At 42.3% G+C, this 27,838-nt stretch overlaps 1 protein-coding gene across 4 annotated transcripts in view; it reads right to left on the bottom strand.

Annotated features, from left to right (window-relative positions):
* Positions 1-27,838, bottom strand: part of GRAMD1B (GRAM domain containing 1B) — a 338,159-nt gene that overhangs the window by 221,703 nt on the left and 88,618 nt on the right. For 3 of the 4 annotated variants that reach the window (XM_069070089.1, XM_069070083.1, XM_069070084.1), the window contains exon 2: positions 21,930-22,920. The exons of the other annotated variant lie outside the window; for it this stretch is intronic. In XM_069070089.1, coding sequence (XP_068926190.1) covers positions 21,930-22,306 — 377 coding nt within the window. In that variant the 5' untranslated portion in view covers positions 22,307-22,920. The remainder of the gene's footprint in view (positions 1-21,929; positions 22,921-27,838) is intronic. 4 annotated transcript variants of the gene reach the window in all.

Here is a 27,838-nt window from a genome sequence, read left to right as displayed (position 1 = left end):
TCTCTCTCTCTCTCTCTCTCTCTCTCTCTCTCTCTCTCTTCCTCCTTCATATATATATATATGTGTGTGTGTGTGTGTGTGTGCATATGTTCTTTGTATGTCTTCTCCCTACTACCCCCTCCCATTAGATTGTAAGCTCCCTGAGGTTAGAATTCATGCTTTTTATTTCTTTTCTTTGTATTCCCAGTGCTTAGCACAGTGCCAGGCACAGTTAGCATTTAATTAACAATTGCTGACTGAATGACCCTATGAAACCTTCCCCAATCCTGCTAGCCAGAAGGAATTTTTCCCACCTCTGTCCTGCCACAGCATTTTATTAATACTTAGCATTAATTAATACTTATTCGTACATATCCTTTCTCTCTAACACACTGTAAACCAATGGAAGGGGAGATCTATCTTAGAATCATGGGGTCTCAGAGTTGGAAGGGACCTCATAGTTCATCTAGTCCAGGGGTTCTTAATGTAAGGACCATTCACCCCCCAAGGTATCTGTGGATAGATTTCAGGGGATCTGTGAATCTAGGTGGGGGGGAAGGTACATCTTCATCTTAACTAACTTTTGGCTTTCTTTATTATCTCATGTATTTTATTTCATTCATTTTGAAGCATTATTCTGGGAATGGATCCATAGGCTTCACTAGACTGCCCAAGGAGTCCATCACATAAAAAAAGGTTAAGAAATCCTAGACTAGATGAAGTAATCAAGGCTGTGGTCCAACCTATACCTCAGTGTAAGTCTCCTCCACAAAATTCTTAACAAGCGGTCTAGTGATCCTCTGCATAAAGACCTCCAGGGAAAGGAAATCCTAAAGTAGCCCATTTTGTCTTCTGGACATCTCCAATGATTACCTTTACTATTAGCTGTTTTCTTTATGTCAAGCCAAAATCTGTCCTTCTGTGACTACTTACTACTATTCATGGCTCTTCCTCCTAAAAACAAGCATCACAGGCCCAATATCTCTTCTGCTTAACAACAGCACTTCAAAAATTTCAAGGCTAACTTCAAATCTCTTCCTAAGTCCGAAAATCCTCAAATCTTTCCACCCATCCTTGTATGATAAAAGTTTTGACTTCCCTTACCATCCTGGTCACCCTCCTGGCTGCCCTCCTGTTAGCAGTCTTCCTAAAATGTGACATCTAGAATTATAAATAACATACCAGACATGGTCTGACCAGGGCAGAAGACAGTAAGACGATAACTTCCCTCATTCCAGACATAAAATTTCCTATTTAATATGAGATTAATTAATTAATTAATATACTTTCAGACTATTTAATTGAATTCAGCAAACATTTATGAAGCATCTACGAAGGACATAAAAGGATGAGAGATGTGATAAAGTGAATGGTGTTTAAAGTTGGAGTCAGAAAAATCTAGTGTATTAAAATTGTATCTTGTTTTGACAAGCCCATCCCACTCCCAGTCAGTATAAGTCATCAGTTTATAAGTAGCCAGTGTAATAGAGCAATATCAGGAAGTAAGATTGCAATGGGGAACCTAAAGGTTGCACACAAACTACCCCAGAGATCAAAGGGGCAAAATTTACAAATTGTATCCTATATTAACCCCAAATCACATCCTGGTAATATGTGTGGAATCAAGGGAAGATAGCCAGACTCAGTTGTCAAGGTTTTTGATCCTCTTCTAAGTAAATCTCAGACAAGTTCCAGACATCCCCAGAACACCAAAAGGTGCTCAGAACTTTTAGATGATATAGACGTGTTAACTTCATAAAGTTTTACCGACAGCTTGAGATGATTTGGACACGTTAACCCAAGCTGGCATAGTTAAGAGTTAATCTGTTTTCCCCAAAAACCCTATAAAAATGAGACCTCAAACTCTTGATCCCTGTCCCCCAACATTCTTCCACGTCTATCATACTGCTTAGTACTCCCAACTCCTCCAGTGCCCCGTGGTTACAGGAGTTATACTTTCTGCCTCTCCCCCTCTCCATCCTCTTCCCCACCACTGTCTGACTCCCTTCACCATTTCATCCCCTGAACCCATCCCATCTGTATCTTGTACCCCTTTTGCCACTGGTCTCTCTGTACTTTCTGTGCTGTTTGCCCCCACACCCTCTGGACCTTATTAAAGTGTGATTGCTGCCCCATTTCCCACTGCTAATTGTGGTCTTTCCTGGTGAGTACCCAAAGAATTAATTAACCTGGGTTCAAATCCTGCCTCTTTTGATTTACTATCTGAATGACCATGATCAAATTACTTAGCCTTTCTGGGACTCAGGAAGCCCTCTTTTCTTTCTAGTTGAGATTTCTGTACCAAATTATATTTAAGGAACTGTGCAAGGTGCTAGTTGGGAGTACAAAGAAAAAAACCATGTATATATGTATATGCTTGTAGATGTACAAATATGTATGGATATATGTGTGTGTAGAGATAGAAAGATAAACAGTTGACAGATCGATAGCTGATAGCTTGATATATGGTAAATAGATAGAGATAGATGGATAAATATGAAGTGTGGCATATTGGAAAGAACTAGACTTGAGACTGCAGAGAGCTGAATTCTAGGACCGGTCATGTCACTAAGTACTATAGTTGTACAATTTCAGTCAAGTCACTTAATCTTTCTGGCCTTAGAATCATAGTATAATAGACTTAGCATGGGGAGGGAGGAAGACTTAAAATGAGTCCAGCCTACTTATTTTACAGGTAAGGAAACTCATTTTTGTTTCTTCTTTGTATCCCTAGTACTTAGTACAGTTCCTGGCACATAGTAAGCACTTAATATATGCATGATTTATTTTGTTCATTGCCCATTTCTTGTCTCCCCCTTTCAATTAAAAGCTCCCCTCCAAAAGAAATCAAGGCCAAGGATTCTACGCTCATCACTCCCCACAAGCTCCCCCCAGGGGCTCAGAATATGAAACTGACCACATGATTCTTTGGTTTGTCACTGCCCTAAATAATCAAAAGCCATTTTTTGGCAGCCTCTAGCCTTCTGACATACACTGAGCCTGGGGCATAAAAGTTATAGCACCCCCAAAGAACAGCTGTCCTTGTATCTAACCAATTCTGATAAATTCCATGCTACCCCTCCCCACCTGCTCCAAGGTGCTGGGAAGCATCAGGTCAACTGACACTTCAGCACATCATAAGAAGATAGCAAATCTTATCAAGTTCCAGGAAACACACAAGGGACTAGTACTAAGAAGACTTTGACCATGGGCCCCTATCTCATCTCTTCCTGCATAACACAACTCTGGTCAATTCAAACACTCCTCCTTTCCTGGGTTCTTGGCCTGCTCACAATTACTATCATGATTCTCTTGCTTTGTGAGTTTCGATTTTCAATGAGAGAAGGCAAGAGATCAAAGAGTAACTACTACCCCAGGATTGGGAAGATGGGATGGGGGCGTGGAAGAGATAAAGCATTGATGTTATCATGGCAACCCTGGCTCCAAAAATAAAATCCATACAAACTGTAGCAGAAAACGAATTGGATGAGTTCTACTTATAAAGGGGATGAGTAGTAAGTACCCTGGGACAGTGCCTGGAAAACCACTTGGAGCCAAATCCAGTTCCCCAAAGTGTTGTGGGGATTGGAAAGTTCCTGTGGATCTGTCCCCAGAGTTAGTTTACACATCACTATGACTGTACTGTGGTGTGGCCTGCTAGAAAACGGAAAGTGCCCACCTTATCACAGAATGTCTAAACCCCTTTGGGGCACCGAATAGGAAAGAGAAGACAGTCTGCTGTCCTGAAGTTCACCATCAAATGCAGGAGTTCTTCACGTGAAATCTCTATATTAAAAAAAAATTTTTTGACAACTGCATTTCAATATAATTGATTTTCTTACTAATCCCATGTATTTTATTTTAGGTATTTAAAAACATTTTTCTTCTAAGAGGTTGGAGTCTGGGCTTTGCCAGACTACTAAGAGTCCATTAACCAAAAAAGTTAATAACTCCAGACCCAAAGAAAGAGGAGGTATCAGAACACAAAAGACTGAAATAAGCCCCAAACTCAATATACCCCAAAGTGAACAGATCTTTCACCTGACGACTTCCTTCCCACCCTAAACCTGGATATTCTTCCTGACTTTTGTTTCTGTTATTGGAACAATCATTCCCCAAGTCACCTCCAGATAAAATCTAATGACATCTTTGACCACTCCCTTGTCTCCCATCCAATCAGATGCCGAGTCCAGCGGGGACTCCTCCTCTTTACTTCTCACACTGGTCCCTTCCTTTCCATCCCAACTAGCATCACCTCAGTTCAAGGCCTCGTTATCTCTTGTCTGCACTACTGAAACAGCCCCACATAGTTTTTCCTGTTTCCACTCTAACCTTTCATCACAGGGTCAAAAGAGTAATCTTCCTGGAACATAAGAGCGTAGGACCTAAAGTCAAGAAGACCTGTTTTCAAATTCCGCCCCTAACACTTACTAGTTCTTTGATCGTAGGTGAGTTACTTAACTTCTCTGAACCTTAGTCTCCTCATCTGTAAAATGGGGATAACAATGCCTTTCATATCAATTTTTCCACAGGATTGTTGTAAAGCTCAAATGACGTAATATACATAAAGTGCTTTTCAAATTTTAAAATATCATGTGAATGACAATTATTATTATAACTCTCACAATAGAAACAGAGGATTTGGAGATAGAAGTCACCTTTGAGATCATCTGGTCTAATCATTTCATTTTATGGGTGAGGAAGCAGGTGAAATGACTTATCTAAAGCTACAAGGCAGGAAAAACCAGAGAAAAGACTAGAGCCTAGATCCTCTTATTACAAATGCAGCAACTGTTCTTTCTACTACAACACAACCATGTTCCTCCCCTATTCAAAAAGTCACTTGGTCCTTTCTGCTTCCTGAATAAAGTCCAAATTCCTCAGGCCAGCTAGTATCCCAGGCCCTCTACCGTATGACCCCAGTCTATCTTTTTCAAGCCTTATCTCTCAGGAGTCATCTCCATGTACTCTAGGCTCCTGCCAAACTAGACTGCTTCACTGTTCCCTAACATAGCCTGGAAAGCTGAGAAATAACGCTGACAAGTCTCTCGTCATTTAACAAGGCCAGACCTTGGACAATAGACAGACAGCCTGTCACAAAATCTGTTCTTGAACCCTTTCCAGCATGGTAGAGGATGTCAGAGATTTCACTCCAAAGACTGACAGAAACTTCAATAACCCAGGCCATATCTATATCATAGGACAGCATTAGAAAAAAGCTCCTGTGGCCTTGTGCAAAGGAAGTTGTGCAAAAGACAATTTCAAGGATGAATATGACTGCAAAAGGGGGTTGGCTAGTCTTGGAGCAAGAATGAGACACAAGAGATGGATGGGAAGAGTAGTTTGCTGGTATCCCTGAAAGCTTAAAGAATAAAGGAAAGTCTCTGACACTTAGGGTACTTCCTCTTTAAGGGTTTATGGAAAGATGTGTACAACAATTACATTGAATGAGAAACGGATGAAATCAGAGATCCTTCAGGGACAAAGCACCAGAGTGAACAAAAGATAAAGATTAGGTAGCAATTACTCCCTTTTCAAAAAAGCTTTACAAAGGAATTCAGGCAGATTCCTTAGAAGAGTACATTTAAAAGATGATTAAATTTACAAAAAAAAAAAACCAAAATGTATACAGCTTTTTTGATGCACCTTATTATAGAAGGAAGATACATTGTAAGCAAACATTCAAGTCCCTTAGTACAGTGGCAGGCACATAGTAGGCATTTAATAAATTCTAATTACTTGATTAATTGATTGATTGATTTAACAAACCGTGGCTTCCCCTTAGCCCACCTGGAGCAGAAGACTTAATTTAAAGGCTCAAATGTTCTTTTTGCCTCTTAGATGATCTTTCCTAATGGAGTAATGATAAGGAAGAATAAAGCAAAGCCCTGCCTGAGAAAGAGCCAAACCATTTCTATCATCTCATAAAGGCATCATATCCTCTCAGGGCTGCTGGCTGAAGACGGTATCCTGACTAGGACAGAGCACTGGCTATTAGGGCAGATGGAGCCAAGAGAACTCTAGGGCTCAACTGGCACCTCTGCCACTTGGTGCCTGGGTGATCTTGGGGCCTCAGTTTCCACATATGCAAAATGAAGGAGTTGGATATGTATGATCCTAGTGGAAAGGGCACTGGAGGGAGAATCAGGAGACATCCTACCTGTGCCACTAGTCCAGGATGAGGCCTTAGACAAGTAACACAACTTGAAAAGCACTTTATAAATATGTATGGAATATAAGGCATTATTCTTTATCTAGGGGAGATATAAAGATGTATCCTGTATAGATCTTGCTTGTATATAGTTGTCTGTATGTTGTCTCACCCATTAAATCTGAAGCTCCTTTAGGGCAAGAATTATCTTTGCCTCTCTGGCAAAGCACTAAATCCTCAGAGCTTAGAACAGTGCTTCATACATAATAAGTCAAGAAGCATTTGTTGAACACCTACCACTACTAGATACTACCTTAACAAATGCTTGTTGACTGTAAATGAGGGTTTCTGTCCACAAAGAGCTTACAATCTGTTTGAGAAGATATGAAAGGGACACTACGTAAACATAAATCAGAACATACATATATGTAGGGGAGTTACACAGTGTCACAGGAGGTCTAAGGAGGGAGATGCCACTTGGGAGGGCCGGTAGAAGGAGAGAGGAAGGTAGAATCTGGGATGGCTTCAGGCAGAAAGTCACACCCGAGTTGAGCCTTGAAGAACAGAAAGAAATTGATCAGGTAGAGATTTGGAGGAGTCAATTCTAAGCCCAAGGGTCTAAGCACAAGCATATTAGCAGAAACAGGAATGGCCAACTTAGGAGTACAGTTAAGTATAATTATCCCTTCCATAATCTGGAAAATCAATGTAAAAAGTTTTGGCTCTCCCTTCATACCAAAGAAGAAGTCTAAATTATTATGGTATTAAAATATAAAATATGTTGTTATTATACAATACTATAGATACATTTTATGCATTTCTGAGTTTCTAAACATTTTCTGTGTCATCCGCTGGCCTTTGTGTGTCTCCTACAGTCTCCACAAAACTCTCAAAAGATTCTCATTTAATTTCTTATGCCAACCAGTGATTATACTGAAACTGGGATGGGGGAAGTCGTAATGTAGAAGGAATAACTGTACTTCAGTTTGGCTAGTAACTAGAGTATTTGAAGGAAAGTAGGGTGAATAAAGCTGAAAAAGGAGGTTAGTGGGTGGTAGCCATATAATGGAAGATCTTGAATGACAGGTTAGGAAGTTGGATTTTGTTCAATAAGCGTAGGAAGCCATGAAAGGTTTTGAGCCATGGAATGAATGACATGAATTGTCAGTTAGGAAGATTACTCTGCCAGAGGCATATAGAATGGATTGGATCAGGGAAAAGACTGGAAGCTAGAAGAAAAGGCAGTTACAAGACCATGACATTAGTTAAGGAAGGAGGTAACAAGGCCCTGTGAGGATGGAAAAGAGGGAATGGACATGGGAAATATTGTAGAGGTCCTCAGCAGAAAACAGATGTGGGTAATGGGGGATAGGGAACTGGGAGAATGGTGTTATCATTAACAAAAATAACCAGGAGGTGGGGAAGATTAAGAGCTCAGCTTCTGACATATTAAACCATGAGATGCCATTTGGGCAGCCTATTAGAAATGCTACCAAACATGACAAAACAGGAAAATGATCAACGTCGGAGAAGATGGGGGAAAATTGGAACATTAATGCATTGTTGGTAGAGTTGTGAACTGATCTAACCATTCTGGAAAGCAATTTGGAACTATGCCCAAAGGGCTATAAAACTATGCATACTCTTTGACCCAGCAATATCACTTCTAAGTCTGTATCCCAAAGAGATCATAAGAATGGGAAAAGGACCACATGTACAAAAATATTTATAGCAGCTCTTTTTGTGGTGGCCAAGAATTGGAAATTGAGGGGATGCCCATCAACTGGGGAATGGTTGAACATGTTGTGGTACATAAATGTAATGGAATGCTATTGTTCTATAAGAAATGATGATCACGTGGACTTCAGAAAAACCTGAAAAGACTTACATGAGGTGATGCTGAGTGAAGTGAGCAGAACCAGGAGAACATTGTACACAGTAACAGCAACATTGTGCAATGACCAATTTTGATAAACTTAACTCTTCTCAGCAAGGCAATGATCTAAGACAATTTCAAAGGACTTGTGGTGGAAAATGCTATCCACGTCCAGGGGGGAAAAAAAACAACAAAGAAAGGCTTAGCCAACAGGTCTGGTCCTGGGAAGGGGTGGGTTGTGGAGGGCAGGAAAAAGAGATTTCATAGCTGTGGCCATATTAGCAACAGGGGAAGTCTTAGAAAGGTCTGAGGATGCCAAAAGGAGAAAATACAAAGGAGAGGAGAGGACCACAGAGACCTATATTTAAGAACTGAGAGGAAGAAAAGAACCCAAGAAAGGAGACAGAGGAGCACTTCTCATGGTAGAAGAAAAACGTTAGTTGGATGCACTCAGTCCTAAGACCTGGGCTTTAGTCTTAGCTCTTCTTGCAGATCCATGGGGTCAAGTCTCTGTGGGAACTTCTTTCTTGAACGGCGAAATAATTAATATTCACTTTCATTACCCACCTCATGGAATTGTTATAAATAGGAAAGCATTTTGTGAAATATAAAATGCTACATCAATGTGAGCATTTACTAATGTGTCAGAGAGACATAGTCCTATAAGGAAACAAGAGAAGGACTTTCAAGATCTCTGAAGGTATGTACTATCAAACCCTAGGAGGTCATGAGAAGGCCAAACAGCTTAAATCTCTGCCAGAAATTGTCGTGGGCTGCTCAATGTCCAGCACTAAGCATGATCGGAAATGTGAATAAGAAATGACCCGACCATGTGAGTAGTTCAAGGAAGAACCATCAATTTCACTTAATGATTCTTTGAACAAGGTTTTTAAAGATCAAGCAGAAAAAGATTCAAGTACTCTTATCAATAGCTTAATCTGTCATATCCTGGAGTAATCTTATCATTATCTTAATTTGTCATATCCTGGAAGTAGCTCAGAATTGGAAAAGGCTTTGCTATCTATGCACCAAAAAGTCTTAGGAAAGGTCAGTTAACTCCTATCATATGCATTCATGTAACAAAGGATGCCCTCTAGAGCTGGCTTCAAGGCCGGAAACCAAAGACATCTTCATAGGAACTGACTCCCAAGAATCAAATATTTCGGCTTACTACAAGAAATAATATGGCACTTTAAATGTTATCTCATTTAATTAGCATAAAGTGGGGCTCATCCAGGGCCCTCCCAACTTCTCCCCAGTCTGCCTCTGACCTATGGGAGAAATCTGTTCTACTGAATTTTTCTAGGAGAGCAAAGAAGGAATTTGGGAGCAGAAGTGGAAGGAACCCCTGAAAACTCTGATGTGCCCCACCTGCTTTGGGGAGGCCATCCTTCCTTGCTTATTATGCCCCAACACATAATACTCTAGGAAAGTCACTTAATTTCTCTACACCTCAGTTTCCTTATCTGAAGATGGGGAGGGGGTTGCTAAATGAAGTCCCTGCTAGCTCTATGAACTTCTATTATTTCCCAGACTCAGCCAATGGGCCAAGACAACTCATATTTATATGGCATTTTAATAATGACAAAGTACTCTTCTCACAACAACCTTATGAGCTAGGTAGTAGGATCATTCTATTACCTCTACTTCAAAAATGATGAAATGGACATCCAGAGAAGTTAAGTGAGTTGCCCAGGATCACACATCGACTAAGTGGCAGAACTGAAATTTGAACTCGAGTCTCCTGGGTCCGCAAACCACACCACACCGACTCTCCAGGGAGAAGCAACATGTTTAAGGGAGACTAAGAAAAACTCACAAGAGAACTGTGAATTAAAATGTGGAACAGTCTATACCTGAGAGTGGCAGGCCTACCACCAATGAGGATTTTCAAGTACCATAGAAGAGATTAGTTCAGATATTGGTTAGAATGAAGGGCTGAGGAACTTTTGGTCTCAAGGCTACATGTGTCCCTCTAGGTCCTCAAGTGCAGCTCTTGGGCTGAATCCGGACTTCACAGAACAACTCCCCTTAATAAAATTATTTATTCTATAAAACTTGGACTCAATCAAAAAGCCACACCCAAGAACCTAGAAGGCCACATGGGGCCTCAAGGTCTCAGTTTCCCCACCCCTTGGACAGACATCCTTTGAGGTCCTTGACAACTCTGAGTTACTGTGAATGTGAAAAGGTACCAGCCAGCAGTGGTATAGTGGAAAACACATTACACTTGTTGTGAGCTCAGCTTCCAATTAAATAGCTTTTTAACCTTGGGAGTCTCTGACTTTGAGTTTTCTTATGAGTTAAATGAAGGGGTTGGAGCAGATGACTTCTACAGTCAGGCCCTCCTACCACTAGCATTCTGCAAAACAAAAACATCCAGGCAATATTCAGTGGCCTGGGAAGTAGACAACTTCAGGGATTTCCAAAGGCCAAAGTCACTGATCTATTTTTGTTTCTTCTTTCCTTTCTGTCACTTGCTAAGGGCAGTCAAACACTTCAGCCCCAAGTCCTGGGCCCCCAAGAAAATTGTTTTTCCACAGTTGCAAAAGAAAAGAAATATGTGGTTGTTCATTGCTACTGTGGTCCCCTCACCTCTGCCCACTCACTTCCTGGCCCTAAACCATAACCCAGAAAAAAAGCCAGGTTGAAAAACTACAAGGACACACTGTAGGGAAAGGAACAGAGACAAAGGGAGAGGAAAAAAAGCTGAATCTAAAAGAAAGACTCCAGTCACCTAGCACCCAAAAACATGGGAAGTCAGAGTTGAATGCAACAGAAACCCACCAGACTGGGCACTAGGAGGCCTGGATTCTAGTCCTAATTTTCCCACTAATTTGCTAGGTGACCTTAAGTAGTAGACAGACTACTTTATCTTCCCTATAGATCAGAGTTAAACAATGCCAGGGACCAGATTATCCATTTCACGGGATTTCAGGAGATTCCAGAAATGATAACTAAGGGCTTTCAAACCTTTAGACAAAAACCCTAACCCAATGTCAGGCATTCTTGGTAAAATTAGATCTTCCGATGGTCATGGTCATATCGCTGGTTTCTCTTCCCTCCCCAGTTCCTAACCCATCATGCTGAAGGTAAGCCCCTCCTTCACTTGGGATGTGGGACATAGCTCCATTTGCACAAATGCAGATCCATGACACTATGCCCTGGGCTCAGATGGCATGTGTATTCTCTGCTCAGATGCAGAGAGGAAATGCCTCACCAGCTAGCGAGTCCAAGGACCTTAATGAAAACTTGCTGCTTTCCTTGACATGGATGGCATGGCAATTTGTAAATTCATCTTGGAAAAACTAGCCTTGTGCGGGAGAACAGGGATAGATTCACCTCCACCACCACTACCATTTGTTCATCTAGTTCCCTCAAGCTCTGCTTAACATTTTCAGGGCATCTACCCACCAAAGCAACCGTCAGAGTCAAACTCCCCCAAACTAGCCTAATCTCTATGTATCTTCTGGGGTTACTGAGGGCTCAGTTTAAGCTTTGTCTCTTTCTGCAGCTTCTTATTCTTAAAGCCACATCCACAGAAGATTGGTTCTTTCTCACTGGGCAGTCTGCTTGGGTCTATCATTACTGCTTTCCTTTAATACGCCTACTGCTTTCCTTTAATACACCTATCAGCCACAGAAAATGTTTCCCAAAGATAAGGCACTGTCCATCGCCCCATCAAGGGCCATCCCCATTTTCTTTTCTCTATTCCAAGCTTCCAAAACCATTTTTTTCCAGGAAGATTTTTCTAGTTTACTCCACATAACCAATTATTTCTTTAAGCTATGACTTTCCTCAATACATCTGTCTCCATCATAGGAATAAAATCATTTTAAATCATTAAAATGGAAGGCATTTAAAATTTTATTTGACTATGTTCCTTCTTTGGTAATATTCTGTATAAACACACTTTTTATATTTACATACCTTATTTTATAATATAATTTTTATATTTATATACCTTATACTTGGTGTTGTCTTTGCTCAACAATTACCTGTTACTCCTACCTTTTAGCATCTTAACATTTACTCTAGATTCAGTAGGGTATAATGGTATCTAAAGTCTACGGTTGCCTTCTGCCAATTAATTGCTGTGTGACCTTGGGCAGGTCACTTCTCATAAGATGGTGTCAGTTTCCTTATCTGCAAAAATTAGGAAGCTGAACCATATGATCTCTCAGGTCCCTTTCAATTCTGATATCATATCAAATCAGGTCACTGAGTTCTCCCAGAAAAAAAATGGAATGCAGGCCATTGGGTTTTGCTTTGAGTTGCCACTACATCTAGAACATATCACTAAAGAGAATGGGAAGTTTGGGGCAGCTAGGTGGCACAGTGAATTGAGCACTGGCCCTGGAGGCAGGAGGACCTGAGTTCAAATCCAGCCTCAGACACTTAACACAAAAAAACTAGCCATGTGACCTTGGGCAAGTCACTTAACTCCAATTGCCCTACCTTCCCCCTCCAAAAAGCCAAAAAAAAAAAAAAGAGAGAGAGAGAGAGAGAATGGGAAGTTTTCAAGCATTGGTTTTAAGAGCACAAAATCGAATATTCAAAGAGTCACAATTAGACTACATCAGCGGTCATCTAGTCCAACCATCTCCTACTAGGGCAAGGATTTTCTCCAATAATGGCCTTGACAAATAGTCATCTAGCCTACCCTCAAAGACTTCTAGTGGAAGGAACCCTTACTTCCCAAGGTACCCATTCCACTTAGGAGCATATATCTAGATCACATCTTTAGAGACAGCTAGGCGGCACAATAGATAGAGCACTGGGCCAGGAGTCTTGAGTTCAAATTCAATCTTAGACATTTTTACTAGCCGTGTGACCTTGAGCAAGTCACTTAACCACTGTTTACCTCATTTTCTTCATCTGTACAATGGGAATAATAATAGCACCTACTTCCCAAGGTTGTTTTGAGGATCAAATGAGACAAATAAAGCACTTGGCACAGTGCCTGGTACATAGTAGGTACTATATAAATGCCAGGTATTGTTATTATTAGAACTGGAAGAAACCTTAGAGGCTATGGAGTCTAAGCTCTTCATTTTAAAGATGAGGCACAGAGAGGTTAACTAATGTGCTCAGAGTCACACAGAGAATAAGTGTCTGAGGTGGAATTTGAATCCAGGCCTTCTAGATTTGGGGTCCATTACACCATGCTGTCTCTCAGGCAGCTCCATCAGGAAGTTCTTCTTGTCATGGAGTCTAAATCTTGCCTCCTTTGCTCCAAGTCCTGTTCTCAGGGTCCAAGCAAAAGACATCTGATTCCCCTTTCAGACGACAGACTGCTAAAAAACCAGGTGTCCTCAAAGTTTTAAGGAAGCTTTCAGCTTGTCAAAGCTTAAAGCTGCACGAACAGGGTATCTTTGGGATACCCTGTGTCTGTTCCAGGATATCTTGCATATACTCCAGGACACCCTGTATATACACCTTACACTGAAAATGGACAGTATCACATCCTCCCTGATCCAGGTCTTCATCTCGATTGAACTGCAACAGTTCCTTCCACTGATCCTTTAAGGGACTGCTTTTGGGACTCCTCATCAGAGACTCCCAGCTTTCCAAAGGCCATCTAGTCCAATCCATTATGGAGTAGGAAACCACTCTGTGATATCCCTGAGAAGTGATCATACTTATGTCTCTCTTTACCTCACCACACATCCATTTCCCATCTCTACGCCTTCGCACCAACTGTCTTCCATGTCAGAAATACACTTCCTCTTCATTACTCCTTCTTAGAATCCCTAATGTCCTTCATAGTTCAGCTCCAACACTTCTTTGGAGGGGGGAAGGCAGGGCAATTGGGGCTGACTTACCCAAGGTCACATGGCTGGTTTTTGTGTTGTGTCTGAGGCTGGATTTGAACTCAGGTCCTCCTGACTCCAGGGCCAGTGCTCTATTAACTGGGCCACCTAGGCGCCCCTCTAAGTTTTTAACCTAAGTGTATTCCTTGATTCTTCACTCTCTTTCATCCCCTATATGAATCAGATGTCAATACCCTTTCTACCTTCACATCTTTTATACACTCGCTTCTCTCCTTTCACCCAGCAGCCACCCTGGTGCAGGTCCTTATTACCTCATGGCTAGAGTAACAAACTGACCTGCTGGTTGGTCTGTCTGCCTCAAGCCTCTCCACACTCTAATCCATTCTCCACTCAACTGTCAAATTGATCTTCCTAAAGCATAAGTTTGACCATGGCTCCCTATTGCCTCCAGGATCAAATATAAAATCCTGTTTGGCTTTTGAAGCCATCCATAAACTAGAACCTTTCTATTTTTCCAGTCTTCTTATACCTTACTCCTACATACTCTGTGATCTAGTGACACTGGATTCTGTTCCATCTCTCCACTCCAGGCATTTTCACAAGCTGTCCTCCATGCCTAGAATTCACTCCCTCTCCATCTCCCCTCTTGGTTCTTCTGGTTTCCTTCAAGTCTCAGCCACAATCCCACTTTCTGTAGGAAGCATTTCTTATTTCTCCCTAATCTTAGTGCCTTCCTGCTGAGATTACCCCCAATCTATCCTATGTCTGTCTCCTCTCTCTCATATGTATATGTATATATACATTTATTTATATATAAAATATATGCACATACACACGTTCACAGGCATGAATATACATACATACACACATACACATACATATACACATCTTGTTTGTACAAAGCTGTGAACTCCTGGAAAGCAAGAACCATTTTTGCCTTTATATCCCCAGCACTTATTAGCACAGTACCAGGTACATAGCAGGTGTTTAATAAATGCTAGTTGACTGTTCCAGCTTATTGATGATATCCTTCTTTTAAATGTCATTCTTGTATTCTAGATGCATGACAAACTATAACATTTACAGTGTTCTCATATATCTGATAATCTATAACATCTGCGATGTTCTCAAATATATCTGTAGGAAAAAAGGACTCAGTCTCAACTAATTTTCTTAGATAATCAGCAGCTCAGACTGAATCTTCTGTAACTGTCTCCCCCTCCGGAGTAAGCAGAAGGTACTGGGTGGGGGAGGAGAGAGCAGAAATACAAACACATCACAATTGCTTCCTCTCCCTTCCCCTCTAATCTGGGGACAAATGGAGCACACACAGCACCAGTGGGAGGGAAGTGACAGCTCCACCCTTCAGGAATTGCCCAAGATCTACTTGGGTCAGTTCCTCTCACTGTGGATCCAAATCGGCCCAAAGGCAACAGTGCCATACCAGTCTTTCTTCCTGTTCCTTAAATATTTCCCCTAAAGGCTGAAAATGGCCACAGAATTCTTCATAAAGGAGCTTCTTCACCTGTTTCCTTCCCTTCCCAACCTCTGCTAGGATTCCCTAGCAACCACAATCAGGGCAAAGTTCATGCAGTGGAACTAAAACCTTTATCATCTTGGACACAGAACCAGGCCTGTGATTTCACTGCTATAAGAAACTCCCAATGAGTGAAGGACCTCTACTAATGTATATCAGGACCTGCTAGGCAACTTACAATCTTCAAAGAGTTCCCTGGGGCACTAGGAGGTTGAGCAAAATTGCCCACAGCACTCTATGCTTCTAATCATGTTATCTAAGATCACACCAGTTATTTTTCTGTTAGTTCCCCTGTTCACTCATATCCTGCTTATAGGTCACTTTTCCCTATAGTTGTTCTCTAGTTCGGCCTCCCACTTCTGTATTTGAAAAACTGATTTTCTCAACCCAAGTGTTGTATATAGCATATATATAGTTGTATATTTCCTAATAAGTTTCACATTCTTTCATTTAGCCCACTACTCTAGCCCAGGGGTGAGGAACTGGAGGCCTCAAGGACACACATGGCCCTCTGGGTCCTCAAGTGCAGCCAAAACTTCACAGAACAAATCCCCTTAATAAAATGATGTGTTCCATAAAACTTGGACTCAGTCAAAACGCCCATCCAAGGACCTAGAAGGTCAGATGTGGTCTCGAGGCTACAGGTTCCCCACCCCTGCCTGTGAGGTTATTTTGGGGTAGTGATTTTGTCATATAGTTTGTTAAACCTGCTGTCTTTACGTCACCTGAAAATTTGATAAGTGTGTCAAATATGATAAGTATAACATATGCCATAAAGATTGAATAAAGGGGTCAATTCCTGAGGCACTTCACTGAAGACCTACTTCCAAATTGACAATAATTCATTAATCGCCATATCAGGGTTCCAGATATTCAAACAGCTTCAAATCCCCCTAACTATACGAACACCTTGTCCATAAGGATACCAGGAGAAATTTTGTCAAATACTTTCAAGGAATTTCCTTGCTTTAACAGGGTAGTAATCCTATCATAAATGGAAATGGGATTAGTCTGGCACTGCTTGATCAATTCTAGACAAACTCACACTAACAAAGTCTGATCAATGATTCCCTTTTTAAATGCTCACAAACCACACTTTTAATAATCGTTAGAACTTTGGTTAGAATAGTGGTTAGAATTTTGAAAGAATTCAAAGTCAAGATTCCCATATTTGAAAATCAAGATAACCTTTGTCTCCAATTCTGTAGCACCTCTCCCATTTGCTGTGATTTTTCTCAGATCACCAATCTACGATCACCAATAATGCCTCGGGATTCACCCCTTGCAAATTTATTTAGTATTCTAGAGTGGAGCTCATCAAAATTTGGGGATTTGAAGTTATCAAGGGTAACTGCTATGTTCTTTCTATCTCCTCACTTATTTTGGATGGCAATTCCCAGTTAACCATTTTTTTTTGTTCTATATTTCCTAGTTTCAAAACTTTTTCTCTTTAGTAGGAAAACAAAAACTAGAATCGAAATAGAAGTGGAGTAGTTTTACCTTTATTCCACCATCTGTTATCTTTCACCCCATCTACCCCATTTAAGCTGACATAAGGGGACCCAGAAACATGATATCACAGCTTTGTCATTTTCTTTGTCCTAAACATTCATCTACTTATCCCTAAGGAAATAGGGTAAAAAAAGAACCTTAGAAAAGAGGCTCATTCAAAAGCCACCAACATTAGTGTCTCATCCCTGTTGTGGTTGTGGTTGTTGTTATTTGTCCTTTGATCCTGATCCCTCTACCCTACTTACTCCCACTTCTCTTCCACCCTGGGCTAAGTAAAAGGACCCTCTTGATTTTCTTATTCTTCAAACTGATTTTCTTATTCTTCAAGCCAATACAGATAAAATCAGTTTCTCCTTGACCCCACCTTCTCTCCCCCATCACACCAGACGGAATGCTATGGAAAACTCTGACTGGCATTTTTATAAACTTTAGAGAGGCATATTTGGTTCAGAGGGCATGGGAAGAAGGAAGATGCCATGCTGGGCTTGGTATGCTAATCCTACCTAATCCAAGTTATTTTCTGATCAAAATTCAGAAAGGGTAGTGAAATCCAAGCAGGGTAGTGAGGAACAAAGAATTCTAGGTATAGCTGAAGGACATATGAGCCTCATGCACAGAAACACACAATGGGCCATGAGAAATATATCTAAGCAGGAAATACACTTAACATTCAAAGCCCCTTTTTGGTCATATTACACATTACTCCCCTTCCTGCCTTCTATGGTACAGCCAAACTGGCCTTTTTTTTGCTATTTCTCTAACCCATGGCACTCAGTCTCCCATCTCCAAGCCTTTCCATTAGAATGCCCTTCCTCCTCACTGCTACCTCCTTAGTTTCTCTTGTTTTCTTTAAAACTCAGCTCAACTTCTACATGAAAAGTCTTTCCTGATCTTCCTAGCTACTGGTGCTCTGCTCCTCCCCGCCCCCCAAACAACTTTGTGTTTATGTGTAGATTTTGTATATTTGTATATGTCTAGGTTATACATTTTATATGTGTGTATATAGGTTAGATATAGGTTTTATATGTGTGTATATGTAGGCATATATATATATATATATATATATATATATATAAATGTATATAGAGAGGGGGGGGGTCCTTGATGGCAGGGACTATTTCATTGTTGTCCTTGAACCCCAATGAATAGAAAAGGACCTGGCAGAGTTTGCTGATTAACTGATGTTGTTGATTAACAGCTAACATTTATACAGCACTTACTATATACTAGGCACTGTGCTAATTGCTTTACAATTATTATCTCATTCCTTACAACAACCCTGGGAGGTAGATGCTATTATTATTGTCTCCATTTAAAAGAGGCTAAGTGACTTGCCCTGGGTTACACAATAGTAAGGTATCCTGACTCCAGGCCTGGTGCCCTATCCGCTGTGCCACCTATCCTACTTATTCAATTATTTGTTTGACACTTGTACAACATTCTCTGCCCAAGCCTTAAAGAAAATGGGATGCTGAGTTTTAACTTTGAACATAAGTGTCAAAGATAAAATACTAGCTGCCTTTCAGATTTCCATAATTTGAAGTCAGAATATGCGAAAAAATCATTCAATGTCTCTAAATAGGACTGCCCCGAAACACACTCTCTCTCTCTCTCTCTCTCTCTCTCTCTCTCTCTCTCTTTTTCTTCTTCTTTCTCTCTTTCTCTCTCTTTCTCTCTCTCTCTCGTATCCAGAGCAAGTGAGATGATAATCTTGTACTCTGTCCTAGTCAATTATTCCAAGTACTATAATCCATTTCTGGGAGTTACATTTTAGGACTAAGAGGGCCATTCATAAACTGCAGGGTATTCACAGAAAGGTATGAGTATTTTAAACCAAGCCATATGAGAATCTGTTAAAGAAACCGGAGACGATTAGCCTGAAGAAAGAAAGACATGCAAGGACATAGTAGTGTTCTTCAAATATCTGAAGGGCTTTCATGTTAAAAGATTACATTTGTTCTACTCAGCCCTGAAGGTCAGAATTAAGAAAATGTCACACAGAGTGTAGATTTTGGTTCAACATAAAGAAAAATGTACTAACAATTAGAATTGTCTGAAGTGGAACGGGCTAGGGCAAGGTAGATGGGTGGGACCCAATGAGTTGCTCTTTCTGCTGGTCCTTAAGCAAAGATCGGATAACCACCCTCTAGGGATGATATATATGGGCTAAATGATCTGGGTAAGGGTTAGAGGAGATACTGAGGTCCCTTTCACCGCTTAGTCTATAAGTATATGTACCTCTTATAAACCCAGACTCCTCAAGTGCAGGGAATGCACCAGTTTTATCTCTGTATACCCAGAGGTATGATTCTACAAGAAATTTATACTTAAATCTTCATAGCAATCTTACTTGACAAGTCCTTTTCTTTTATTCCTTACCTGGTGGAGATGGAGAAATCTCACTAGAAATGCCTTCTCTCATGGATTTTCATAAACATAGAAGGGCAAAGGAAGAGGGAAGAGGAGATGGAACAAGCATTTATTAAGCACCTACTTTGTGCCAGGCATATGTGATCCAAATATTATCTCATCTGATCATTTTATTTGAGAGGAAGCATGATGCAGATGTGATGGAGAGGTGACTAAACTTTCAATAAGCAACGCCCATGTTTAAATCACACTTTTGATGCTAGCTATTTGACTATGGGCAAATCATATAACCTCTAGAAGCCTCATCTATAAAATGAGAATATTAACACCTGTAATAAGAGGGATTTTTTTTGGTATGCATAAATGGAATAATGCAGGTAAAGTGCTTTGCAAACCTTACAGTGCTGAGAAATGTAAAGTATCATCTTTCTCTCATAAAAAGAACAAAGTGGGGGCAGTTAGGTGGCGCAGTGAATAGAGCACCAGCCCTGGAGTCAGGAGGACCTGAGTTCAAATTTGGCCTCAGTCACTTAACACTTACTAGCTGTGTGACCTTGGGCAAGTCACTTAACCTCAATTGCCCTGCCTTCTCCCCTTCAAAAAAAAAAAAAAAAGCGAACAGAGTGGGCAAACCTTAAAGAATTACTTGAGTTTAAGGTGAGCTCCAAACATGATAACCTGATCTCATTCTTCTCTGGCCTCTTTTGCCCCTGCAATAAGAAGTGTGCCTAGCAAAGAAATTAATGCTATTCTCAGGGTCTATAGGAAAATCCTGGCTACAGCTGTCTCAGGAGCAGCTCCTGCTGGGTTGGTATTATCCCACAGCTGGCCATTGCACAGAGTTACTTTGGAGTTCTTATCCTCTACTCCTTTTGGGCCATTAGAATCACAGAGCTTGAGATCATGAAATCCAATACCCACATTTTACAGATGAGGAAAGAGAGGCAGAGTGGTTAAGTGACTTCACAGGGTCACACAGGCAATGAGTGGCTGAGACAAAATTTTAACTCAGGCCTTCCTGATTCCAAAATCAGTGTTCCACCCACTATTGTCCTAGGTATCCCACTAGTATGCCCTTCTTATTCCCACCCCTTCACTATCTATCTATGCCGAAACCACAATGAATTCTCCCTTCATTTATCCAGATCCCACTCCTCCTTCAGGGACCAGTTCTAGGCCTACTACAAAGCCTTCCCCTACTATTCTAGCCAACAATGAATTCCTAAGATAATTATAGTCGGTGCCACACACTTCAGCACTTAATTACTCATTCATCACTTCACACATGTTTTGCCTCCCCATCTAGACTGAATTCTCCTGAAGGGCAAAAGCTGGGTTTATTGCTTCTCTGGGGTCTCCCACAAGGTGTTGGGAACACAGGAGGTGCTAAATAAATACGTGTTGAATGGAAGGGAACTGAATTAAAGGAGGGCCTGGAGGATGGGGGCAGGGCTGTAAACTGAACTGTTGTTCAATTGCCTCATATACATACATACAACCTGAGTCCCAAATCCAGAAAAGATAAGTATCTTAGTGTGGCCAGCTGAACAGACTGCACTACCCAATGAGACGCCATACCCCTCTCCACAGCCAATGAGAACATAGCCTTAAATAACAATCTCTGAATCCCTGGCCTCAGCCTTGGTTTTGCAGCAACATCACTACCTCCTACACGCCTTTCATCTCCAACATAGACTGGGGTAAAAAACAAAACATAAACATAAAACCTTTCTCAGGAGGCAGATGCAATCTGCAACACATCACTAGAATGTTTAAACACCACAAAAAGGGGATAGGGCCCAAACGATCTTCACTGTGGCAGAACCCGGGATATGTCAAATTCTAAAAGGTTCATATACAGTGTTAAGTTAACTGTGGCCCAGTCTATGGGAGCCGTCAGCTACACTATCCCCATATATCGCAAAGGGAAATGGGCAGGTTCCTAGGACCAGCAACAGACCCAGAATCAAGAGACACAGATCGTTGTCTCCAATGCTTTTTGCCAGTTGTGAGCCTTGGGATAAATCACTCTAGTATGAGCTGGGGCCTCAGTCTCCTCTATAACTGACGGTGTTGGGCCGAGTGATTTTCCTGAGTCTCTTCAGCCCTAAACCCTGTGACCATCTGTGTGTGTCAGCACAGGCCGTCACCCATGCCTTGGATGTTCTCCCTCCCCACCTCCTCCTTGAAGAACTGGCCTCCTTTCAGGGCTCAGATGAAGTGCTACTTCCTCCAAAAAAGCCTTTCCTGACCCCCCTCCTTTCCCCTTAGGATGCCTGCTGTGAATTTATCTTGTTTATATCCTGTGCTACTTATCTATAAACATGATGTGTCTCTAACGGATAGAAAATGAACTCTTTGAGGGCTAGGACTGTCTTCATTTTTTGTATTTGCCTCCAGAGTAGATGGCACATGCCAGGTGCTTAATTGACATTGTATTATATCATATCAAATATTAATCAGGGGGTCAACAGGACACCTTGTATAAATATTTTGCTGGCCAGAACAGCTCATCCCCTGCCCTTAGAGGAGGAAATAGGAGATGTGTGCATGGTGGGGTGGATGGAGAGGAGAGAGCGGGTGCCTAAGCTCGGTCTGTCCATTAACTTGGGAAAGCATACAGTGAATGGTGAGCAAAATGTTCCCACTATGATTCCCCAGGACCCTGGCGGACTCTCACCAAAGGGGTGGGAACGAGGAAGGAAAGATCTGGTGACTCGTGGAACATACCTGCTCTCACTGCACTGTTTGCGCTCTCTCACCCGAAGCCACTTTCGGAGGAGGAAGCGTTTGCGGCGGGGTGAGGCGCTGGGCGTGGAGCAGTTGGACCAGGGAGTGTCCTCATCGCTGGATGGTGTTATCTCGATGGACGGTAACTGTAAGAACTCCTTGCCAGGGGCCAAAGAGCTGGACAAGTCCGGGGTCAGGCCCCCCTCCAAACTTTGCTCTTGCACGTTCTTCATTCGGCGCATCTTGAATCTCCGACGACGAAGCGTTGGAGTGGATGAGCTGGACCAGACTAGGCTGACTTCTGGGGCTCCCTGAGACTCCCCCGGCACCTGCAGGGCGGGCAGCTGGAGGTTCTCCATAATGTTGGCAGCTGGCATTGGGTTCTCGTCCTCCACTCTCTACACTCTCAGAAACCTCTCTCTCTGTCTCTCTCTCTCTCTCTCTCTGTCTGTCTCTGTCTGTCTGTCTGTCTGTCTGTCTGTCTGTCTGTCTCTCTCTCTCTCTCTCTCTCTCTCTCTCTCTCTCTCTCTCTCTCTCTCTCTCTCTCTCTCTGTCTCTCTCTCTCTGTCTCTCTGTCTCTCTCTCACCCACTAATACGCTTCCCCCCACTTTTGGCAACAAGTTCGCATTCTGCAAAGAGTTAGACAAGTTCTTTATCCTGCTCCGGGATGGTGGAAGCACCAGGCGAGCTGTCCAGGGGGTGTCTACAACTTTCTCTCCAAGCCGGGGCTTGCCCAAAGCTCGTTGCCTTCTGCCGGAGAGATGTCCGCGGCCGAAGGCGGGCGGGAGGCCAGGCTGCCAACCCCTCGGGCTTCCCTCTTGGGGCTCCCCTCTGGCGCGTTTGGCTCGCTTGTTTTTCTTCCGCTGGTTCTCCCTCGTCTGCTTGCGTCTTCGCCTTAGCTGGGACTCGGTGACACACTCCCCCCGGGGCCTCGAGGCAAACTCTCAGCTGTTTGTGTTCTGTAGACCAGGTTGGGGAACCGCCTTGGAGCTGCAAGGAGGGCAGAAAGAAAGAGAGAGAGGAAGAAGAGGAAAAGACAGAGAGGGAGGAGGGAGGGGGAAAGAAAGAGAGAGGGAAGCGATAACAACTGGATAAAAAAGGAGGAGGAGCGGGGGGGGGGGGGGGGGCGGGGGGGAGGTTGGCATTTCTGTGGGAGATAGGGCATTCACAGCAGCAACAGCGAGTGTAATTGTACACGGGATCCCTTAGGGACAGAGCTTGCCCGAGTGTAAAAGCTGCTCCAATCAGCCTAATGAAATAGGATAAGAAACCAAACTTTCTCCAAAAGGCGATTGGCCAAGTACCTCTTTCATTGTCCCGGTCTCTCCTAGGAGGGTGGGCATGGGAGGGGGGAGGGGGTCATGGCGGGAGGAGGGAGCAGAGGAGGTGGTGCTGAACTTTCAGGGCTCAGCTCCGGTTTTCCTTGGACCCTACTCCCCTTCTCTCCCCTCCCCAAGGCACAAGGTGAAGGCCGGAAGGCCGGACGGGGGGGCAACTAGCAACGGGGGGGGGGGGGAGGAGGGGGGGGGGGCGGGGGGGGGGGGGGGGGGGGGGTGTGATGTCTGTCTGTCTCGAGTCTGAGAGAGACAGGTGGGGGCAGGACGGAGAGAGAGAAAGAGGCAGGCATATGGAGGGTAGGCAAAGGGGAGCTCAGGGAGTTTTCCAGCTGGGTGTTCCCTCTTCCTTAGGATGCGAAGAGAATTTTCTCAAGGCAACAGGGTTGGGAGAAAGATGGGAAGAGGGTGATAAATTTAGCAGGAGCTGCTTCCAAAAAAAATGACAGCCTGAAGAGAGGAGAGTCCTCAGTTGGAGCTGCCAGAGACACCACATACCACATACAGACGAAAGACTGACTGTAGACACACAGACCACACAGGACAAGAGGAAAAATGGAAATGAATCCTGAGGCTTGTCTGTCTGATCCTTGTTCCACCATGTTCCAAACCCAGACAAGGGTTAATGACTAGCATCCAACAAAGCACCAAATAGCCAGCCAATGCACCCCACACACACACCGGCCTCTGGGATAGATTCATTTTTAACATAGTCAAGAGTATGGGTTTGGGTCACCAAAGAGCCTGGGTCCTCCCCAGGTAGAAGTGCTGGGGAAATGAACAAATTCAAGAGTCTCAGGATGGGCCTAGGGCATACTATCTTAAAGACACTGGTCCTACAGCCTTGAGACTAACATGGAACTGAATCCCTAGGACCACCTCCATCCAGTCTCTCCCCCAGCCCAAAGCATTTGCTTATATATTCAAAAGAACAACCAAGGTAACAAGCCAGTGGGGGACTGGGTTGGGAGCGAAGGGAAGAACTCAGCAAAAAAAAAAAAAAATATAAGGGGAGAAAAGAATCCAAAGAGAGAAATATTCAGTCTAAAGACTATCATTCAATCTCTCCTGGGCTCTGCACCTTTAGCCCCATCTCCTGCTGTGATCCTATGCCCCTGGTTCCTCTCTGAGAATAAATTCCAAATGAAGCCTTCAAAATAACCTCAAGAAGAATGTAAAATCCCCTCCTGTGCCATGTGGTGATTCACAGTGATAAAGCACCCCAAGGAGTATCTGTAGATAACTACTAAGGCCACAGCCACAGTTCCATCCCATGAACGTAAGGTGACTGATAGTGTGGAGTTAACTAACTTCTTGAAGTCTTTGAAGCAGAATGAATTTTACACCTCCCTAAGTTGCAGGGCCTGGCAGCTTGGAGGACCATTACAAACCCAGACCTGACTCGGTCTGCCCAAACCTTCAGCCCCCTCTGTCTGATTCTTCTCCAGCAGGGGCTGTCGAGTCGATGCCAACATCAGTGGCACTTGGGCATCACTCAGTTTTAACTCCCGGATATGGCACAGCAAACAGAAACCGATTCATATCAAGTGTCAGACCCAGAAAGGAAGGAGCCGGATGTCAATATCCTTGAGACATTTCTGGCATCTGGGATTCGTGAAGAGGCTGCAGTTTGACTCCACACTCCTGAAGCTGAAGCTGAGCCAAGTCCCTGTAGGTCTGCTGGTTGCCAGTGTATATTGCTCATCCTGAGATTTTCTCCAAGATGCTTGGAAGCTTGCTCAGGTGGAAGAAGGCTCAAGGGAAGGCAAGTCCCTTGCAAAATGTTTCTTAGAGGCAATGAATTTAAACTTCTGCCTCCTGGGAACAAGAGATGATCCTCCTTCCCACATATGTTTCCCAGTCCATGTCTTTACCCACAATAGATTCTGGATCGAAGATCCTATTTAATTCAGTTAAAATCACACCTTTATCAAGCTCCAGAAGAGTTTAATCAATTATTATAATATAATCTAATTTATATGCATTTCTCCAGAAGGTGAGGCTTAGGGGTGTTGAATATTGTATATTCTGTCAGATAGCGTTGGTTGGTTTTGCTGAATTGCTTTTTTTCCCCTCTTAAAAAAAAAAGTCTTTGCTACAAGGGATGGTTCACTTGTGAGGGAAGATGGAAATTATATATTCAGAATTGAAGGTGATATAACAACAGTAGATACCAATTTGCAAACTTTAAAATGCTATTTAAATGTCAGCTATTATTATTCCAAAAAAATTTAATTTAAGCCCTGAACAAATCAATAGGTATGCCAATCATTTCTATTGCACTTAGACTGAGGCACCAAGCTAAACTGGAGACCAGCCTCGTTTGTCTGGGGACAGACACCTACAGGATCCCAAGAGAAGAACACTGACCTTTCTTACAGTATCTGAAACAAGAGAGCTTCAAAGAACCCATTTTCCCTACCAGCAACGACTCTGCTTTCTACCAAGACTGTGTTAAAAACTCACCTGGACCAGGGAGACTTCTTATTTGCCCCGCCTGCCCTCATACACTTTCTTACTGCATGGAAACCACATAGGCTGATGTAAAGAGTACCAGTTTTACAGCCAGAGGGCAAATTATTTTACATCTCTGCCTGTCAGTTTCCTAATCTGTAAAATGAGGGAACAGAGCTAACTCATATCTAAGGTCCCCATCCAGCTCTGACTGTCAAAGATTCTATCATAGGCAGTCTGGCACATGTGGTGAACACTTGTGCAATAAACTGTCCTTCACACAAAAGACACATGACGCCACTGATGTACCAGCAGGGACGATGGATTTGCATGGTCTCATCCATATTTCCTTGTTCCTTTTGTAGTCATGGAACAAGGCAAGGCTAACTGGCCTGCATATGACTTAAACCCAAATCCTTGGCCTCCTTAGCACCATGGTGTTCTAATCAATTAAAATTGCAAAAGTATTAGTATCTTTATGTATTTTCTTGCTCATTTCCATACATAGAGATTTGCCATCCCACTACCAGAATATAAGCTCCCTGAGACTCAACTGTTGAATCATCAAATCCAAAGGCCTTTTCTCAGTACTCATCCTTTTTGACATTTGAGTAACATATGACATCACTGGCCACACTCTCCTTTATCTTCTCCCTTCCCTTGGTTCCTATGGCATGACCCTGTTGTGATTCTCGTCCTATACTTCTCCAATCAATCATTCTTTCTCCTTTGTTGGTTCCTCTTCCTCCTTCCACCCCCTTTATAAAATTGGAAGTGGAACTGAAACGATTAAATGTAACTGTCCACCCAAGCTCAGGCATTTATTCTTCTTTCTCTCCACCATTTCATTTGATTTTCTCATCCCAAGGCTTCAACTAGCATTCATTACTGGCTCTCAAATCTCTATTTATACAGTCCCTACACCTTTCCACTGAGCTTTAGACCCATGTCTTCAAACATCAGAAGGCCATCTCTGTCTGGATATCTCCATGGTACCTTAAAATATATAACATGTTCAAAACCAAACACATCCTTGACCATCTCTAAAATGGGGATAATAAATAATGCTTGTACTACCTCAGGGTTTTAAGGAAAGAACTCTGTGAATCCTAAGTCATTAAATAAGTATATAAACCAAGAAATATGTACAATGTGTCAAGTACTACATTCAGAATGTAAGAAACTTCCAATTCAAAATAGGAACTTATTTATAGGAAAATGATTTATATTTTCTTTAACTTCTCCTTCCAACTTCCCCTATTCTGTTAATGTGATGCCATTTTCCAAGTTGCCCACCATTACTTCTCCTACATTTATTTTACATTTACAATATTATTATCTTCATTTTACAGTTGAGGAAACTGAGGCAGACAGAGGTTAAATGACTTGCCCAGGATCACACAGCCAGTCAGGCAGGATTTGAACTCAGGTCTTCCTGACTCCAAGCCATTAGTTTAGATTTGCTTCTAGAGACGATAGGGAGCCATTAGAATTTATTAAAGAAGTGAGTGGCCTGGTCACATCTGTGCTTGAGGAAAATCACTTTGGAAATGGTGTGAAGGATGTACTGGAAAAGGGAAAGACTTGAGGCTATTGCGATAGCCAAGATCAATAATAATTAGGGCCTGAACTAGAATCACATGAGTAGGGAGAAGGGGATAGAATGGAGAGAAGTTGTGGGTGTGGGAACCCACTGGATATGAAGGGTGAGGCTGAATGAGGAGGTTATAAATCTGGGTAACCAGAAAGATAACAGCACCCTTAGCAGAAAGAGAGCGGTAGGGAAAGAAGGAGGGTTTCATGGAAAAAGTAAAGACTTGTTTTGGACACATTGCATCTGAGAGGCCTAAGAAACATCCGATTCAAAAGAGGAACTATGACTTATATTTTCTTTAACTTCTCCTCCTTCTAACTTCCCCTATTCTGTTAATGGTGCTGCCATTTTCCAAGTTGCTCACCATTCTTTCTCCTTCATTTATTACATAATAACTCACATTTCTATTGCAATTTAAGGTTTAGAAAGTGCTTTCCTTACAATTCTGTGAGGCAGGTACAAGGTGCTATTGTCCCCATTTTACAGATGAGAAAACTGAGACAGAAAGAAGTGATACAACTAGTAA

Source organism: Petaurus breviceps, unplaced genomic scaffold (assembly GCF_028583685.1).
Source record: "Petaurus breviceps papuanus isolate PSGF00001 unplaced genomic scaffold, PetGlider_PUasm1.0 90804, whole genome shotgun sequence".
Lineage (NCBI taxonomy): Eukaryota > Metazoa > Chordata > Mammalia > Diprotodontia > Petauridae > Petaurus > Petaurus breviceps.
Note: the sequence above shows the minus strand (reverse complement) of the source record. Positions and strands in the feature narration are given on the sequence as shown.